General features: G+C 36.8%; 1 protein-coding gene across 1 annotated transcript in view; it reads left to right on the top strand.

Annotated features, from left to right (window-relative positions):
• Positions 1-20,873, top strand: part of ARHGAP42 (Rho GTPase activating protein 42) — a 309,496-nt gene that overhangs the window by 54,513 nt on the left and 234,110 nt on the right. Inside the window, exon 2 of the mRNA XM_007089137.3 lies at positions 20,261-20,356. Within this exon, the coding sequence (XP_007089199.2) occupies positions 20,261-20,356 (96 nt within the window). The remainder of the gene's footprint in view (positions 1-20,260; positions 20,357-20,873) is intronic.

Genomic DNA, 20,873 nt, shown 5'->3' with positions numbered 1-20,873 from the left:
AATAAACGTTAAAAAAAAAATTTAAAAAAAGTGTAAGTAATACATAATCTGTGTATATATGTCTTCCTGCCCCCCGTCATCTAATAAGCCCGTCTTTTCTTGTTCACTTTGTAAATATGAATTGCTTATGGCTTGTGTACTGAAAATGCTGCCAGGAAGTAGGGTGAGCAAAAGTTCTTTTCCCATGACCTTTACTCTAATGTTGTTCCAAGGGTTCCCTACTTGGAAATGCCTTGATAACCACATTCATTCCTGACACACCCTTCCCCCAACACACACAAAACTACTGAGTGCCATCTGACCCCTAGTCCAGCTGCAGCTTTTTAAAACACTGGTGGTGAAGGCTTTTACCTAGAGCAGTGAATATCTGAGAAGATTTTACGTGTGATGTGTTGCATATGTACAGAAAAAAAATTTTTTTTTTTTAAGATTCAATTACTTGGTGTTCTGCATGCTTAAAGTTGATTAATATTTTTTTTTTTCTGATTTCAGACTGACTAAAGTTAGTGTGTATGTGTGTGTGTATCCTTTTTGTATAATTTCTGGAACTTTTCCTTCTGACAATGAAATCTACAGTGTTATACTTTAACCAGTTAACTGCTTCAAGCCTAAATGAAAGTGTTAGAGGACTAAAGTGTTATACTTTAGAGTCTCTGCTCTATAAATTTTATCATGCATATACATTTTTTTAAAATATCAGGTTATATACTGGTCACCATCCATCCTTCCCATTCTTATAGGATGCTCTCAGTTTCTTCCTTTGAAATAGAAGGGAGAGAAACATAGTTAGCTAACAAATACTAGAGTTCTGAACTTCTCTAATCTTCCCACCAACACTGAACTACACAGTAGCTTTCTTTAATGTTTAGATAATGAGACTGTGAGGAAGAGGTTAAGTAATTTGCTCAAAGTAACAAAAAGCTAGTCAATCATGAAACTAAGATTTAAACCTGATACCATAGCACTATTCTTTGCTGTTTGATAATATTGTTCAAGCTGAGAACACTATCTAGGAGTTTTCTGTTCTAGGGACAAAACAATGGAGAGTGGAGAGGAAAAATGCCTAGACTGCAGGGTTTTATATGGAATGGTTCCTGAGAGTGAAGAAGACTGGGCCAGAAAGTGTAAGATAAAGGACTGGCCATGTAGACTGCTGGTACCTGCAGTGGTCCAGTGTCAGACTGCTGCTCTAGGCAAGATTCCATGACTACTGTAGTTGGACAGAAGGTTGGGTGATGCTTTGGAACTTTATTTACTGGATTATTTAAAATACATATGTAGAGGACCATCTGAGTGGCTCTGTTGATTGAGTGTCCAACTCCTGATTTTAGCTTAGGTCATGATCTCACAGTTGTGAGATCGAGCCCCATATCTGGCTCTGTGCTGATAGCATGGAGCCTGCTAGGGATTCTTTCTCTCCCTTTCTCTCTGCCCCTCCCCCACTTGCATGCACTCTCTCTCCCAAAGTAAATAAACATAAAAGATCAAAATAAATAAACATTAAAAATATATATGTAGAATAAAGGGGGTGCTTGTGGTTATACTATATTTTCTGTGTCCTGAGAAGACAAAAGCTGACAGGGTTTGTATGAAGCATAGCTATTCCTGGAGTGAGGATATGAGTTCTCATTCCAATTTCATGATGGGCTTGAATAGGAAAGCAGACTTATTTGACAGACTATAAGGCCACTTTGCAGAGTATGCGTGATGAGAGAGGGAAAAAGGAGCCTTGTTCTTCTATATCATGATGTGATGCCTCCTCAAAAGCTGTGACACATGAAGGTTAAGTGTGTGGGATAAAGGGAACTCTATTTATGGACCATTTCCTGTTACAGCATGCCCACGCCCACCATGTAACTGACCTTTATGTATCCCTTGACTTCTCTCTGTAGGCCCTAGCCTACACTGACGAACTTTGAAGGCCTTAGCTTCCTTGTCTTCTTGTTTCAGTTACAAAGAATTTGAATTATGGCACACCAGTTAACTGCTTCAAGCCTAAATGAAAGTGTTAGAGGACCCATGTTACCAACATGCTGCCTCGAAAGCAGATTTCTCTGTGTGAAGACATTTTACCCATGGTGTTGCATTGTGAAAGTAGAGATTAACTTTGGTAATTTAGTATGAGAAGTACTTACTTTAATCCCAAAATTGTTGGGGCACCTGGGTGGCTTGGTCGGTTAAGCGTCCGACTTCGGCTCAGGTCATGATCTCACGGTCCGTGAGTTCGAGCCCCGCGTCGGGCTCTGTGCTGACAGCTCAGAGCCTGGAGCCTGTTTCAGATTCTGTGTCTCCCTCTCTCTCTGCCCCTCCCCTGTTCATGCTCTGGCTCTCTCTGTCTCAAAAATAAATAAACGTTAAAAAAATTAAAAAAAAAATCCCAAAATTGTTATTTTGTTCTTAACTAAGTTAAGAGCAAGCATTATTTTACATGTGTACTTATAACCACAGTGTGCAGTTCTGGCATGCCCAGGCTTAGAGAGAAATCCATAGGTGGTCTGCTTTAACCCGAGACTTCCAGTATTTCTATTTTATTTCCTTTTTCTTTTCTTTCTTTCTTTCTTTCTTTTTTTTTTTTTTTTGATAAAGAAAAACTTTTAGAGGATATCTTAGTGATATCTTCAGGAAACAAAAAGCGAAGGGCAGCTGTTCTGAACAAGACTATAGGTAGTTTTCTTTCCCTACGCTAGCTCCTACACATGCTTATAGTAAATTAGTGCCAGTCGAACTGGGACTGCAACCCTTAGCTTCTGACTTTCTGTCCGGTTATATGTGAGCGATAATCCAAAGTCTGCATATTTTGAAGTCCTATGAAGCACAAATGTTTGTTATGTTAGATGAGCATTTTAATTCTAAATCTTTGAGGTAATTCCCTTTAGAACTACTTACAACCACATGATAAAATGGGTATAAGTGAAATTTCATCTGGTTAATTTGGGATGCTTTGAAAAGCTCTCTTACCAAATTAGTAAGATCCCTGGCACACTTAACCGTAGTAGTTAAATCTGTATGTATAAATATTGGTCTTTATTAGTCATTGTGAACAAGGGCATAGTAGATAGTAGAGTATTAAAGAACTCTTCATCAATTTTGAATTGAAACTAGAAATCAGACATGTTTAAGATCTGTCCTGGGGAAAGAAAGAACTAAATAAAAAAATCTTTTGTGTAACAAATGCTAATTTTGATTTTAAAAACGTGCGCTCTATTGAGAATGTCCTCATTTCATCTCAGAAACCAACTGGTACTTTAAGGAACTTTGAGTTCAAGCCATGTTTCCTTTTTTTAAAAAAAAAAAAAAACATACAGTGTTTCATTAGTTTCATATGTACACTGTAGTGATTCCACACTTCCAGTACATCACCAGGTGCTCATCACAAGTGCACTTTTTAATCCCTATCACCTGTATCACCCAGGCTCCCATCTCCTTCCCCTCTGGTAACCATCAGTTTGTTTTCTATAATTAAGAATCTTTTCTTGGGGCTACTGGGTGGCTTAGTCAGTTGATTGTCAGCCTTCAGCTCAGGTCATGATCTCCTGGTTGGTGGATTTGAGCCCCATGTTGGGCTCTGTGCTGACAGCTCAGAGCCTGGAGCCTGCTTTGGATTCTGTGTCTTCCTCTCTCTGCCCCACCCCCTCCCACTTGCACCCTCTCTCTCTCTGTCTCTCTCTCAAAAATAATAAAAATTAAAAATTTTTTTGGATAAAAAATCTGTTTCTTGATTTGTCTCTCAGTCTCTCTCTCTTTTTCCTTTGTCATTTGTTTTGTTTTCATAAATTCCACATATGAGTGAAATCATGGTATTTCTTTCTCTGACTGTAGCTCCACCCATGTGCTTACAAATGGAGACTTGTCTATGTTTATGATTACTCACTAGCTCTTTTCTCCCTAGCTTAGTTCAATTCCATATTTGCAGGAAATAAACTGAAAACTTTAATCTCCGATTACTTGATTCAGGTTAGCTCTAAAGAAAATTGCCTGACAGTAGAATGCAAAATAGGGAAACGTTTCCTTTCAGGTGTATTAAAAATTGGTGGTGATGTTTTAGTTCCCGCATATTACTTTCCATACATTCCTACAAAATTAATTCCTAAAATGAGAGGTGAGGAAACATATACCCAATTTTAAACACCTATGCTGCTTTCCTTATATGACTAATCAATGTATAATTCTATTCTATCACAAAGCCAAAATTTCTTTTTTTTTTTTTACATTTTGTTTTTACATTTATTTATGTTTGAGAAACAGTGAGACAAAGCGTGAGTGGGGGAGGGGCAGAGAGAGAAGGAGACACAGAATCCAAAGCAGGCTCCAGGCTCTGAGCAAACGGTCAGCACAGAGCCTGACGTGAGGCTCGAACCCATGAACTGTGAGATCATGACCTCAGCTGAAGTTGGACACTCAACCAACTGAGCCACCCAGGCTCCCACAAAGCCAAAATTTCTTTTAAGTGTTCTTTAATTGCTTTATCCATAATATTCCATAACATATTTGTTTTCATATAAAAATAATAATACAAAGTGCAGTGCTTATCTTATGTTACTCCACTACAGGATATACATATCCTGTTTTAAGAAGGCTGCTATTAAGGATCTTACTATATCCTTTTAGTTTCATTCGTTTATGCAAAACTAAGTGCCTTTTATGTATCAGGCCTAGATCTGTTTGTTAAACAGTGAACAAAATAGGCAAAAATGTGTACTTTCATGGAAATTATATTGTAATTGGAGGAAACAAATTAATGACTGCATTGTATTATAGGTCAGATAGTGGTAAATGCTCCTAAGGAAAATAAATATGGGGAGGTTATATAGAAGAGTGTGTGGGCATATGCCTGTTCTTTAGGGGTGACTCTGCTTTTGAATAGTTGTCAGGAAAGCCCTTACTGGGAAAGTAACATTTGAAGACCTGAAAGGAGTAAGGGAGTGAGACTATGTTTAGGTAATTAATGTACCAGTTCCTTCTTGAAAAAGCATTTCATTTTGAGTAATGTCTCACTTTAGTGCTTTTAGCTAGTTAGTATACTATAACTCATCTTGCACTACTTTGAATAATTTGTAGGTGATTCTAAATTTAGTGGTTTGATAAGTTCACAAACATTTCTATCTATTTGACTGTGGTTAGGGAAAGTTGCATTTTCAGTGTCTTTAATTCTGCCAAGTAGTCTGACATTCCAAATTCACTCTGGTTCTTACTTACCAAACTGTCTGGATGATAGGAAGTAGAATCTTTGTAGACTGAGAGAAGTAGAAATTGCATAGATAAGGAAATTAATACCTACCTTTTGATTGATTAAATGAGCGTTGTGTGGTAAAGTTTTGATGGAGGGAACTACTTTGTTAAGTCTTTTGTTTCTTGAATCATAACATTATCAATAAAAAGCTCTTTAATGTGGATTTAATTATTTTAGGATTTATTGCCTTTGCAGTTGATACAGGGTGAAAATTTACCCTTGCTTACACTAAGGATTTTTTCCATAGGTAATACAAATCCATAGCACAGATTTGTTTGCAGGATAATAGTCAAGATGTTTAGGAAAAATATCTTTTAAGTCCTTGAGAATCCCATTTATATGTAAGTGATATGCTGATTATATATCAGGTTTACTACTCAATAAAGCTAAAATCCCAAAGACTTCTACTTATTCAATACTTCTTCATTATCTTGGTTTGAGAGGGTGTGACTAAAGAAATATAAAATTTAATTTCATTGAAATCTAATAATTTTCATGGTAAGTTAGTCTGATATTCACTGTAATTTTTTGTCATGTTATTATTATAGCAGATATTAATCATTCACAGGCATGATTTCTAGGGATTCTCAGGGTTGTTTACACATACCCTTCACTATTCTGATGTAATTTTAAGTTATTAAATTAATTAGCTGGAACAATGGTTACCCTGCCCCACCCCTACCACAGACCTGTGATAACTAGTGCACAAACTTCATTTATCCTAAAAGTTGCTGACTTGAATCACAATGATCTGGCTCCCTACACTGCACAGCATTGGAACTGAATGTGAATCTTAGATTATAGAGAATTTTCTATACTTCAAAAATTGTGGTCAGGGAGCCTGTGGAGCAAATAGGAACAGTACGCACAACTTCGTTTTTTGGTTGTATAACTCTTTAAGAATTTCCAGCCTGAAAATAGAAACTCTAGTGCCTAATTATCTAGTTTGTTATCTGGAGAGCCCTTGTTAAAATATTGCCCACAGTCCCACTATTTCAGTATTTCTAGGGATGAGTGGGGCTTGCACACAGCTGCTGGTAGCCCCTTCAGCTTGGATCCTCTGCCAGAAATAAGCCCAAGGGACTAGGTGGCCTGAATAAAGGCTTTGGGTCCTTTAAATGGCCAAGGAATAAGAAGTTAAGCTAGAGAGAATGGATTTATTTCCCCCTGTCATAATGGTTAGGGACAACACAGACAATATTTCTAGAACAGGCTCTTCATGGTTTTAGGTTTCTTTGGTATTTAGAGATAGGAGAAGGCAATTGAAGTAGTGCCTTGTGTGCTATTTATTTTGTTAGGCTATTAGCTTCTTGAGGTTAGGGATAATGCTTTCCTTTACCTGACAGTTCAAATGCTCTGAATGATGCCATTGTTCAATATGACCAAGCAAAGTATAAAATATAAAGATACATAGTAATTCATGGAATCAAAGTTGTACGGTTTCTATATTTTAATATCTTGAAAATTGGATGGTGAGCTTTTTTAAAATAATTTTTAATAATTTAACATCTTTTTAAAAAATAATTTAGCATCTTAGAACATATGAACAGTGATATATAAAAATCATCTTAAATTTTTATCAATTGAAGAACTGACGTTAGTAAGTTTTGAAGAAGACAAAAATATCAGGTCAGAGGACCTGAAAACCACATATATGTTTAAGTTTTTGAATTGAATGGTGAACTAATCATGGACTGTCTATGTGCTAATAAAAACCTGGCATAAATCATGTGTGTCATTTGTATGAGAAGTCCCTTTTATTTGCAGCAATAAAATAATTAGAGACAATGTGCCTTCCAGAATGTGGGAAGCTGCAAAGCCAGAAGTAGTTGCACAAGTTGACACAGTTGGAATTCCTCCGCTCTGGTGGCTAAATATGTCTTAGCTGTTTCGAATCACAGCAGGCAGTTGCTGACTGTACAGATCATTGATGTGTATGCATGCTGGTAACTCAAACAGCATGGCATTTATGTGAATGAGTTTTCTTTTGAAATAAAAGATTTGAGATTCATCTTTATGCTTTCTGATGAACATAATCACATAAAATAAAACAATATTTTAAACAGGATGTATATGTTCCTCAAACCACTTAGGCATTTTTATAATGACCATTCCATGTAAATAACATGTACACCAGCAGTTAAAATAGTTACCTAATGGAGATATGGTATAAGGATGAGGGATTTTTTTAAGTGAGAAAATAAGGAAAATTGTAAATGATCCTGTTTTAAAACAGTTGTTTACTATTGAGTTATGCCTTGTATGGTAGAATTATAGGTGTAAGAGGAATGTTTATTTAAGCAGTATAGAAAGAAGTTTGGCCTGTACAAATTGCAGCCCTCATTCTATTGCTTGGGTAAGTCACTTAACTTTGGGCCTTAGTTTCCTCATCTGCTAAATAGAGATAATTACTCAGTCTGTTTCCACAGTAGGGTTCTAGTGAGATAAGGGGGTATAAATATGATTTGAAAAATCTCATCATGTGTATCGAAGGTGGTAAATGACTGTAGTAAATCAGTTTATTAAAAACAGAATACTTGGAATTTAGAATAAAACAGTAAAATAGTGTATCCTATAAAAATGGTCTCTTGTAATACCTTAAAGATGGGGTAAGTGGGGGATTGGCTTTAAAGGTGCACAATGGAGTCTAATATGTTAAAATGTAGTTTTCTTGAAATAGAGTTTCTTGAAAACTCTAAAAATCGCTTTAGAGTTTCAAAATGGGTTAAGATAGCAGAAAAGTGGTCTGTAAATATGTAGGATAACAAGTCTATTGAAAGCAACTTACAAAAACATTGTGGACATGGAAAATAATGATCTCTGTGCCTTTAATTTCTTGGCAGCCCAAGTTCCACCCTGTTTTACAGAATCGTTCTTTTCTATTTCTTTTTGGAAGAACCAGCCATGATGCCAGCATACTTACACATCTCGTCTAAGACAGAGGCTTATGTATTTGCCTTTCAATTACTATTCATAATAAAATATTTCTAGTCTTTAAGAGGATGTTAGTCATATAACTATATGAAAAATTTCTTTTGCCATAACTGTATTGTTCATTTATAGCCACGATATTACATATTATACACTTTTGTTTAACCAAAGAAAATCAATAAAAATACAGTAGTGAAAAACCCAAATATGCTGTCACAAACATAGCTAGCCATTTATGCTATGCACACATTTTAAACTTGTTACTCAATTTCAGTTGTGAAAAGTTGTCAAAATTTTTAGAGGTTCATGTACATTAGCTTGTTTCTTCACTTGGTCAAACACAGTTCATTATTCAGTCCAGGAATGCTTTTCTTAAGGAATGCTGGAATGTGCAGAAATTTATTAACCACTGAGACAATAATTTGAAGTTTTAATAATCTGTCATTGGAGTCAATATAAGTGTTCTTATAACTTTCATTAATGTGTATGGTGCTAAACAGCTGATGGGAAAATGCACTTAAGTAAATTGTAAATTTACCTTTTGGAACAGAGACAATTTGACTAATGATGTTTGTTGTCACTTTAGTATTTTCTTGGTTGGTAGGTACTTGGGCTACATTAAATTTGCTGCTGTCGTGTAATAGTGCATTATCTTAAATCCTGAGAGGTGAGCTTAATGTAGATTTAGTACCCAAGACCCAACTATAACATGTCATTGCTTTCCTCCTGAAAAATTAGCTTTCATAATTGTAACTACTATTATCAAGCTCTTACTGTGTGCTATGCTGAGCCCTTTGCATGTATGTCATTATGAAGTAGGGTATATTATTATCTTCATTTTGCAGGTAGGTAAATTGAAACTTGAAGAGCTTAAGTACCCTCTCCACAAAACAAAACTGGGAGTTCAGCTAGTAGGCTGCCTGACATCGAAATCTTGGTCTTAATATTTTAATAGGACTTCTTTGTATTAGAAAATGATATAAGGAAATAAGAATCTGTGCTAGCTTTCTCTAATGATTTAAGTTTATGGAACTTTTAATTTTTTTTAACTGAATATTCTCCTCATCAAGCTTGATTAGACCACCAGAATCATTTTTAGAGTTGGATTTCTAAGACAAGGATGAGATTTTAGGTTAGTACCTAAAATATCTGGACTGGTTTTGTCAGTTTCCACTGCTTTGCTTTTTGCCCAGCTTGCCAAAAGATCTTAAATGAAAGAATCTTGTAGCTGTTCTCTGTGGCTTCTCAGATTTCTTGTACTTGATTTGATGTTCAGATCATTAGGTATGTTGTTTTGCTGGGGCTCTGGTTTTTCTCTGTTCCTCCTAGCACCTTTTATAGCTAGAGGCAAGTCTGTGACTAAATCATTTCTTATCTGGAATTGATTTTTGCCAGTCCTGGAAAAGCCTTAGTTTACCTTTCCTAAATCCTTTGAATTCATGCATTGTAATGTGTTTATTGTTAACTTCCTATTTTCAAGACTCTGTGCTGATTGCAGTAAAAACTAGAGAGATTCTCTGCCCTCCACAGGCTTGCTGTTTGGTGAAGGTTATGGGACTTGGACACAAATATGTAATAATAATAGAATGTAAACATGTACGGTATATCAGTAGACATCAAAAAGGCAGTATATAACAGTAATGTAATACTTCTCAAAATTTTCTACTAGAGGAGGGGAAAATATACCCTCAGTCTGAGGACATGGCCCGAACTGGCTGCCTTGATGGAAGTAACAAAATGTAAGTTAATTCACATGACTCTTGGTTTACTCACAATATGTACTTTCAAAAATATGTGAAAGAGGATAAAACTAATGAGGTTCTATCTCCCCAGTTTTCTAGTAAAAGTTACAACACCAAGAACATAACACTAAAATTATCCATGGCTTTGTGAACTCTTGACATACTATTGTGTATGATAAGGCATGTCAGTATTTGATATCTGTAAACCAGCAGATGTGTTGCTATGACTGGATTATTTAGAGTGGCTTTTAGATTAATCTGGAGAGGTAGGTCTTAAAGTTGCTTCAAAAAGACTGAAGGGAGCTACATGCTTCGTCTTCAAGTACAGCCAGATGTTCTTTGAGGTATGATGAAGCTTCACAGCAGAGCTGTGAGTACCTCTGTATTTGAAGACATTTGAAGGTCATTAACAGAAAGCAAAGGGATATTTCCAACATGGGGAATGACTTCATGGATGTTGAGAGAACTAAAGTTTAGAGTGGTTTGTTTGGCCAAGGCATATTTGAGGATGTAAAGAAGTTTGAGAAAAAAGATGTCCTGAAAAACCTAATAGAAAGATGATATGCTTGAATTGCATAGTAGGTAACAACTCATGTGGTGCTTTAAGAAGGTAATTTAACTAGTCCAATTTTATCACAAATGTGTTTGGTATATAATATCAAGAAGGTGCTGATAGAAAAAGTAAGCTTTAAGAATTAGCAATAGGCTACTGTGTGACATGAAAGGTAAGGTAACACTGAATATTCTTCCTGAGTCATTATCTTCGATAGATAGGATACTTCAGGTAGTCAAAAGAAAAGTGGGCTGGAGGTGAGGGTAGAACACTAAAACACTTCACTGTTGCTGTATCTGTTTGTAAGAGTGTAAGTTGTAGGTGCTTGGCAAGTAGTAGGAAATGAGTGATTGGACTAGGGAGAGGTATGGGTGGGATAGTAGACCAGGAAAATGTGCCAGGACATCCTGTGTTGCTGGGAAGCTTAGGAAACCTGCGAAGTTCTCCATGTCAGTGTTTTTTACCTAAATCAAAAAAAGGCGGGGGATATTTTATTCAATTTTGCTTGGAAGTGCAGCATTCAGAGTTAAACCCCCACTTTGGAGTTTCCTGCATATAAATATACAGTAGTTAAAAAAAATTTTTTTTAACATATTCATTTTTGAGACAGAGACTGAGCATGAGTGGGGGAGGGGCAGAGAGAGAGGGAGATACAGAATCTGAAGCAGGCTCCAGGCTCTGAGCTGTTCAGGGGCTTGAACCCACAAACCATGCGATCATGAACTGAGCCGAAGTCGCTGCTTAAAGCAACTGAGCCACCCAGGTGCCCCAATGTACAGTACTTTTTGAAAGAAAACAAGTTTTGGGGTAAAACAAGGTGACTGAGGACTAATCATACAGGAAAGTGTGAGTGTGAGGAAGAGAAAAGTCAAAGGCAGCAAAGGAATGCTTATTGAGGAAGGGAGAGAATCTTGAGAAACTACAGTGTGCCATTGTTTCCTTACCCTTCCTTTTTCAAGTTTTTCCCCCAGGGTAGAAAGATGGGTGGTTTACTTCATACTTTGAACTTTCTATTTTTAACTTTACTTCTAGTAGCAGTGAAGCCTTTGTGGGTTTTCATTTTTAATTTTCATGGAATTTGTAGCTTTATTGAAACTACGGATAAAATCTGCCCAACTGTTGGTTCCTGTTTGTTTTTAGGTTGGAATCTTATGGAGCTACTTGCCAGACACATATCACTTATGGGATTACAAACTGGTCTTAGAGGTCAGCACTATTTTTTTTCACTGAAGCTGTCCTGAAGATACTAATTTAATTCACAGACTAAATGTGTTATGCTTACAATGAAAATATTTCATATTCTGCATTTGCCATCTTAGTAAATAGTGGTTTAATAGTTAACATTTGTTGAGAACCAGTATTTCAAGTTTGTTCTGTTCTGTACCAGACACTGTGCTAAGCTAGTTTTGTGTAATATTCATGACAGTCTCACAAGGGTTTACTATCTTTTTTTTGTACATGTAGAACCTGAGATTCAGGGAAGCTAAGTGCTTGCTCTAAGACACATTGCATGCAGTACGTGGAGGTCCCAGGATTGGTGACCATATCTGTTCCACTCATGTGCACACTTAATTCATGACATGAAAGAATGATTGATTCTAATGAAGGACTTCTTCCCAGATCTGAGCAACATTCATCACATAAGACTATCACTGAAAACAGATGCTTTGATTTACACTGCCTACCACAAAGGTACATTTGTCCAAAACAGGATCCAGAAATAATACCCTGAACACACATATAGCATAAAAATGAATGAAGACATCTAAAGCTAGGCCAACTTTACAGTGCCAAAGCAATGTTGTTCCATTCGCAAATACAGCAAGTTAATTTAGTGGCCGAGAGTAGTCTGTTCTTTTTGCATTTCCAGAGGGATGAAGAACGGCATCAGTGCCCCATTGCCCTCTGTGATTTTTGTCTTCGGTGACCTCCTGTGAACATGGCTATTGCTACATGCAACAGCGTTTCTCAAGGCCTGCAAGGAAAGAAAATTGCTTGATCCCATTACTGTAAGTCACTCATTTTCACTTTAGCTCAAGATACATATATTGAGTGACTAGTAGTACTAAGCTTTGTCCTGGACCTTCTTTATGAAGACTTTTCTTTAACTGTTAATATTGGACAACCAGTATTTTCTACCCATTTATGTAAATAGGGAAATAACAAAGTGGGCCTTTAAAACTTTGTTTAGATAAGAGCCATAGAAATGATTTTTATTGACAAGTTCTCATTGCATTTTTATAATACTTGACCACACCTAGTGTTCTTTTCCTTTGACTTTTCTCCATCTATCAGTCTGACATTTGTGGCTCTCAGAGAGAACACTAAAAACATAACTGCAGGTGTTAAAAACCCAGGCTTAGTGGATAATTTCTTGAATATTCTGCAGTGTAGTGTTCAGTATACTTTTTAGTAAGTTAAGGCTTCCATTTATACTCATGTATGTTCCCAATGCCATAAGCTTTTCAGTAAAGTAAAATCTATAGTGGATTTTTATATTAACACATTGGTGTACACTTCTGTATTTCTGGTCCCTCTGGTCTCTTTTGAGTCTGCTTTCTATTGGGCACTAAGGGCAAAATGAGATGAAGAATATATATCTACCTTCAAAAAGCTTAACACCTAGAATATTATTCAGTTATCTTGTGGCATTAGAAAGTGTAAGAATGCTGTGTGTGTCCTTTGGCTTCTAGCATGGTGTTTCATAATGACTATCTAACGTATGTTTGCTGCTACCTTATACCATGCTAATGAGCATAGCTAGCTCTAATGTATAGTTCCATACTTGGAGTCTTACTATTTTAGAGTTTATAGAGCAGATAAGGGCTTAGTTAGATGTTGTTAAAGGACACACCCTCCCTGGTTTTAGTGCCTGTTAGTCATTGGGAATTAGCTGTGCTTTGTAGCAGAGAGCATGTCATATTTGGGGAGTAGAAGACCTGTCCAGATTGGAGTCCGGCTCTCCTTAGACATTGGGCTAATTAAGTTAGTACTTAAATTTCAGAGTGTCAGCCCTCATAGTTTTGTGTGAGAATTAGGAAAAAATATGTAAGAGTTTTGAAATAATAAAACATGTTATCAATACTCTTGCTATCATTGTGAATGTATATCAAAGCTTCTTGTAAATAGAAAAACATTTTATTACTTATTATTTTTGGAAAGTTGACAATCCACATTTTACCAGTGGTTGAAAAGCCACATCAAGTGTTTGCAAGAGTAAGGAGAAGGGAAGGTGGAAGGCATCCGGAAAGTTGAAAGAATTTATCTACCTTACAGAGATTCATGCTTTCAAAAAGTGAGCTCACTTGTATAAGAAATGGTGCTGAATACTTGGATAGTATTTGCAGATGATAAAACTTCCTACCTTTATTACACTATTTAAAACAGGGTGAATAGGGTAAAAGGTAAAATAGAGGATGCATAGCAAGCGAGTCACAGCATGGAGTGGAAAATATAAGAGGAGATTATACTAAACTAGAAGGGATCAGGAAGGGATATTTGGAGGAAATGGGAGCTTGAGCAAATTCTTGAAAGAGACCATGGAGAAGAGTATATCTCTAGAAAGTGGAATAACAATATAAACATAATTATAAGAGACTGGATGTTTGTTTCTAGTGTTAACCAGTACCCCAGCTTGGAGTGAATCTTGATAGGTGTGGTTGGATATGTAGGTAGAAGATGCCTTTTGGAAGATCCTGTACATTTTGTAAACTTGGCCATGCCTAGTGTGTTGTCAAATCTTTTAAGTCTCTGTTTTCATTGATTCTTGTGAGAAGCCTTCCCCTATGCACTCAAGCAGAACTGACTGTGCCTTTTTCTTCTTTTTTTTGTAAATGTTTGTTTATTTATTTTGAGACAGAGATACAGAGCAAGCAGAGGAAGGTCAGAGAGAGGGAGACGGAATCCTAAGCAGGCTTTGCGCTGTCAGCATGGAGCCTGATGTGGGGCTCAAACTCATGAACTGTGAGATCATGACCAAGCTGAAAACGAGTCAGACGCTTAACTGGGCCACCCAGGCACCCCTGATTTTGCCTTCTTATTTGCTTCCTTTATGTGCAGAGCAGTGTGGCAGTATGGTTAAATGGGGATTCCGGAGCCAGGCTTCCTGGGTTGAAAATCTGGCTGTTATTTACTAGCTTGTATGAACTTGGGGAAGTCACTTAACTTGTCTGTGCCTCAGTTTTTTTATCTGTAAAGTTGGAGTGATAATATCTGCTTTTTGTGGCTGTTTTGAGAATTAATGGTTTAATTTACATTAAGTACTTGGAAAAGTATCCAGCATGTAGTAAGTACCATCTGTAGTGATGGTGTTATTTATTTATTTTTTAAGTTTTATTTATTTATTTATTTGTTTATTTATTTATTTATTTATTTAGAGGGAGAGAGAGAGAGGGAGGGAGAGAGAGAATCCCAGGTAGGCTCTGTGCTGTCAGCTCAGAGCTGTGGGCTCCATCTCATGAATTCTGAGATCATGACTTGAGCCGAAATCAAAAGTTGGATGCTTAAGTGACTGAGCCACCAGGTGCCCCTGTAGTGATGGTGTTATTAACCTCTGTAAGACACTTTATCAATTGACCTATGATAGGATTTATTTACATGCCCCATGTTCCTATTGGACTGCACCCGTTTGGAGGAAAGGTTATATCTTATGTTTACCTTTGTATTCCTGTTGCTTTGTACTGTCTGCCTTCTGCATGGTAGTGTGAGTATAATTCTACAACACATATGTCTGCAACACATTGCCCCTCTGAATCTTAAATTCAATCTCAGATCAACTGGGTTTCAGGAAGAACTGCCTTGTACCAGTAGACTTGCTGGTTGTACTTGCTCTGACATAAATATAGCTCACCTCCATAGATAACATTGTAAAAATAATTTCATTAACACTTCTAAAGTAAAAGGCGGCTCCTAATGTATAAGAAGAGTTATAATTATTTATTAAGTGTGTTTTATTTCTCTAATGAAATGAAGTTTAATGTTTCATTTGCATCATCTAATCATGGGTGCTACAGGTTAACTCTTTGATATAAAAACATTCCTGACTAATTAAAGCCTAGTGTAATTTCTTCCAACTTAATGTGAATACATGTGAAGACAACCGTGCTTAACTTGCAGGTTAGACAAATGGAAAAGATATGGTACGGGTGCTACTTAATGACATCTTTACTATGTACATTCTTGCTTGCTAGTAAATGTTATTCCTCTGCATTCACCTTAGAATGTGGCCAGGCAGCTCTGACTGGGATTTTTTTCTTGTTTGTTCTCAAGTTCTAATAGAAATAGGTAGAAAGACACACTTTTGCCTAAACTAGAATTCTCTGTCATGTTTTATACACTTGATCTTTCTTTTTGTATCTAAGAGAAAATGTAGGTTCTTATCATTATACATTTTGATACTTTAAAATTGAACAATAGAATTTTAAAAATTAGGTTTTAATCAGATGTGAATCAATTTTATTTAGAAGGTTTTAGAACCAGTACTTCCGTTGTATGCATCTGGGCATTGTTTAGGAATTTTAGACATTTAAGGAATAGTATGTTTCATGCAGTTTCTTTTTTTTTTTTTTTTAATATATGAAATTTATTGCCAAATTGGTTTCCATACAACACCCAGTGCTCATCCCAAAAGGTGCCCTCCTCAATACCCATCACCTCCCCTCCCCTCCCTCCAGTTTCATGCAGTTTCAAGTCAGTTGAAGGTGTTGTGCTTTCTAGTTCAGAGTGACCTGGAGCCAAGATTAAAAGCTGTGAACTGGATTCCTCATTTTGCAGACTGACCAATGTTACTGGCAGAAAATATCTGGCAAGTTCTTTATCTTGGTAATATTTTTGACCTGATTATTACTATGGTTTTTAGTAAAGGAGAACAAATAAAAGGAAAATCAAGAACCCAGACACTTGAAGTTGAAAATAAGTCATATTTTGAACTTCCCTTTATTTTGGAATTGTTATCTGAATTAACTTGAGAACCAAGTTTTTGAAATATAATTCTGTCTCATTATGCTCCCAAAAGGACTATGCAGAGATCATTTGTGCAGTTTTCATTCTAGTGTTGAAATAGACATGTATCTCTTACTCAGAAACACTGAATAATCAGGTTGTCTCCGTCATAGCCCAGTTGCAGTGCAGTAAGAGAGAATTTGAAACTGCTGTCAACAGGTGGGTTTTTTTGCGTACTTTCCAAGGTTATCTAAGGTCTAATAGCTGCTACCTTCATTCCTGAAACATTTTTTTTTCTTTTCTAAGATGTTTACATGGAAATAGCCAACACTTTTTTTTTTTTACAAGTTAACATATCTGTATTTTAATGTTTTTAAGTACAGAATTATGGGGAATTCAGAAAGTATAGAACTTCATCTTTATTGAGGAAATGACATTACTCTACCCAAATGGAAGGCTTAAATAAAAATTAGCCAACATTTTTTAAATGCTTAACAATGTGCCAGACACTGTTTTAAGTTCTTCATCTATATTTAACTCATTTACTCCTCACAGTAACCCTGAGAGACACATTCTGTTCCACTTAACAGATGAGGATACTGAGGTACAGAGAAGTTAAGGAACTTGCCCACAGTCATGTCACTGATAGGTAGAGGCAGGAAATTAGCCCAGGTAATCTGCTGCTAGAACTCACACTCTCAATCACTTGGCTATGTTGACAAGAGTAGCCGGTAAAGTGGGCTCCTGTGTTCTTGTCTGGGGACAGGCATTATTCTAGTGCACCAACTGTGATGTCTGTGAAAGGAGAAAGCAGATTATCTTTCTTAGTGAAGGAGCAAGCAAAGAGTAGTTCAGGAATAAATGGTCGGTTGTGGGATGTTGTGTCAGAGTTCCTTTCGACAAAGCTTCCAGATAGCTCACTGAATTTGAGGGGAAACTGAGAGGAATTAGTGGTGAGGAGGGTAGAGAAGGAACGATCTGTCTTACAGAGTTCTTGTAAGCACACTGATTTCACCTGTATGTACCATCCCTCATCTCAACTCTACTGTAGGAATTGCTTCTGTGACTTCAAATCCATTTTACCATAAGCTCTTTATATTGTACATAGAAAAATACAGGGACATTAAATGGGATGTTTTCCCTGTCTCAGGGAGAGTACGCACATATAGCTTGGCTTAAAATATCCCAGGAGTCTACTTTCTTTCTTTGTCTTCTCATAACATTTGATGTAGGGTGTTATGATTTCTCTATCCATCGTATCAGAGCTGTGCACCATCAGATAAATGTGTACTTCTGCACAGTGCACTTCTGTCTAGAAGGCCAGGCAACTTCCCCACTTTTATGAGCTGGACTTGAATGATAATAACTGATACCGCCTATTGAGTTGCCTAGTATGTACCAGGCACATACTTCATTTAGTCTTTAGAACAATCCTGTGAGATCAGTATTACTGCTCTATTGTAAAGATAAGAAAAAATGGAAGGATGGATGATTGTCCAAGGCCTCAAAGGTAATTGGTGAAGTCTAGTTCTAATAAAGTGTTTGTGTTTTCATTGACTATTAATTCATTAAGAAGGCTCTCTTCATCTTTCTTCTTGAAAGTCCAGTCCAGAGACATTCTTAAGCTGATCGAACTTTCTCTCTTTTTTTAAAAAAAAAATTTAAACATTTATTTATTATTGAGAGGCAGAGAGACACAGAGCGTGAGCAGGGGAAGGGTGGAGAGAGGGGAGACACGGAATCTGAAGTAGGCTTCAGGCTCTGAGCTGTCAGCACAGAGCCCAACATGGGGCTCGAACTCACAAACTGTGAGATCATGACCTGACCCGAAGTCAGTCGCCTAACCTACTGAGCCATCCAGGTGCCCCTAAAACTTTCTCTCTTAAATTGAAAGTACCTCTCAAGCAGAATGTGTAGCTGGCCCAAAGTTTTAGTCCTCTTGTGAAAAGAGGTGTTATCTATGAGTACCATCATCTTTCCAGAGAGTAATTTGTTTTTTCAAAAAATCTGTCTCGTGTGTGTATTTTGATTTTTTTTTTTTTTTAGAGCCTCTCTGAAGCTTGAGGCCTGTCATCTTCAAAATTGTATTTGTTCAGGGTGTTGGTGAGTTCTTTGGGTAATAGTGACACAGAAAAGTGACCTTAATCTTTGAAGATCTGTTCATTCATGAGTACTTACATTGATAGCTGCTTACGGTTTCGTGAATGGTGGGTTACCACAGTAAGTCCTGATGTCATGTCTAGGCACAAGATCACAAGTGTTCTCTTAAAGAAAAAATTATGCTGACACTGGTTAAAATGTTAAGGAGGACTTTATTCAAGACTGCTAAAGGTGTCAAGCTTACCACACACAATAGGGGAGAGAGAGAATACTCAACTCTGAATGCAACAAGAACAAGTGGGGATTTATAGCCAAGGAGCAGGCTTGAGGCCAGGATAGAGCGGGTGTTGGTGGATGGAACACCATTCCATTTACTAGGAGAAGACATCAAAGATAAGGAGGATTCTTGGTGAAGGCAGGTGAAGGACTAAATGTAGGGGATGAAGATTTTGGTCGGGTATCCAGAGTTGGGGAGTTTTCTCTAAACTGACTTGGCAAGATTCTTGCTAAAACTGGGCTTTGTAGGCCGAGTGAGGACTGAGAGCCAAGGCAGAAAACTAGACAAGATGAGGGCTCAGAGGAGCCTGACTAAACACTAGTTAAGGAGAGAGTCTTCATTGGGTCCTGTTGCTTAAATTAAAATTAAGAGTTCACGTATTGGACTTGAACCCATGGGAAATACCACTAAGTGAAGTGTATAGTGAATTCCAGAAAAGTATGTTTTCCTACTGGCACAGACTTCTGTGGAAAGGTTAGTATGGATGATCAGAGTGGCTCTGAGAGGTGGAACCTTTAAAGCCGCTGTGATGCTGCACTCTCAGAGTGATTTATAATTTTACTTAAAAAACTTATACAGTGTTTATTAAATGCCAGGCTCAGTTCAGAATCCTTTGCAAACATTAATTTGCTCAGTCCTTGAAAGAACTCTATGGTGGTTATGCCATTATTATTCACTCTTTACAGATGAGGAAACAGAGGCTCAGAGGAGTTAAATAATTTGCCCAAGGTCACATAGCAAATACTTGGTGGGACTTGGATTTCCACCCAGGCAGCCTGGCTCCAGAGTCTGCATTCTTAATCACTCTGTTAGGCTGTATCCCAGGGATTTACTTCTCATTATTCTGGGCTTTACTTTATTCTCTCCAAGAATAAAGAATTCTTCTGGATTTAGTCACACTCTGGACTTTATTCAGGCTGAAGCCTGGATTGAAGAATATATTTAGCTTGAGGTCCCCTATAAATTACAAGGTTATTTGTAAATAGCCTTTCAGGTGGTCTTTCACTTTAGGAGACCTAATTCAGTAGTTTATTGGTTAAAAACACATTCCGTACCTGCTCTATAGTCCATATACTGGTGACCCTTTCTAATCAAAGGTTGGCTGCTTTCCCCTCCCTTTCACCCCACCCCACCAGCAACCTTAGTAGCATTCTTTTTTCTTTTTTTTTTTTTTTATCAATGCTCCATTTATAGGGAGTGAATGGTAGTTCTTTCATAAAGGCTTTGGGAATTGGCTTCCATATAATACACAACTAGCACCAAAAACTTTCTTACATGGGCAAATCCCCAGTGAGCAGAGCAGATCCAGTTCCTAAAATCATTCTTTAGTAGTCTCCTTAAATTCTGCTTAAATTTGTCAAGCTAGTATTTGAAAGGTTCTGGTAAATATAGTATTAAAATCAGAGTTATATAATAATACACATGGAAACTCTAGAGTATCTCATGGTATCTTCAACTTACAATTTTTTAAAACTTTTTAATTGCAGATCTGTCTATGGCAGTACAGAAATTTTCCCAGTCACTGCAAGATTTCCAATTTGAATGTATTGGTGATGCTGAAACAGATGATGAAATTAGTATTGGTGAGTACTACTGTTCTTTAATATTCTATGTAATTTAAAAGTCCTGCTTCAGATAGTGATTTCATTGAAATCAAACAGATTTCACGTACCCAAATACTAAACATGTAAAATATTCTGACTTTAATAAAAGTATTAGGGAAATTTTTGGTTATTGTAGAGGAGAGTATTATATATTGTCTAAAAATTGAACTCTTGTTTTTTTCCATAAGGAAATTATTTATTCATCATTCTATAATTTAGCTCAGCCCTTTGATAAGAGGTAGATAACAATGTTTGTCTCTGCCTCAAAGTGAATCATTCACTCAAATACATATTGGACATCCACTATTAAATATACAAGGTACTGGTTTTAAGAATTATTTTACTTTTTAAAAAATGTAAGACCGGTTTCTCTCTTTTTAAAAATGTATTCTTCTTTTTAAATTTTATTTTAGAGAGAGAGAGAGAGTACGTGAGTGAGGGAGAGGAGCAGAGGGAGGGAGAAAGAGAATCTTAAGCAGGCTCCATGCTCCGTGCA

This window comes from Panthera tigris, chromosome D1 (genome assembly GCF_018350195.1).
Source record: "Panthera tigris isolate Pti1 chromosome D1, P.tigris_Pti1_mat1.1, whole genome shotgun sequence".
In the NCBI taxonomy this organism is placed as follows: domain Eukaryota; kingdom Metazoa; phylum Chordata; class Mammalia; order Carnivora; family Felidae; genus Panthera; species Panthera tigris.
Note: the sequence above shows the minus strand (reverse complement) of the source record. Positions and strands in the feature narration are given on the sequence as shown.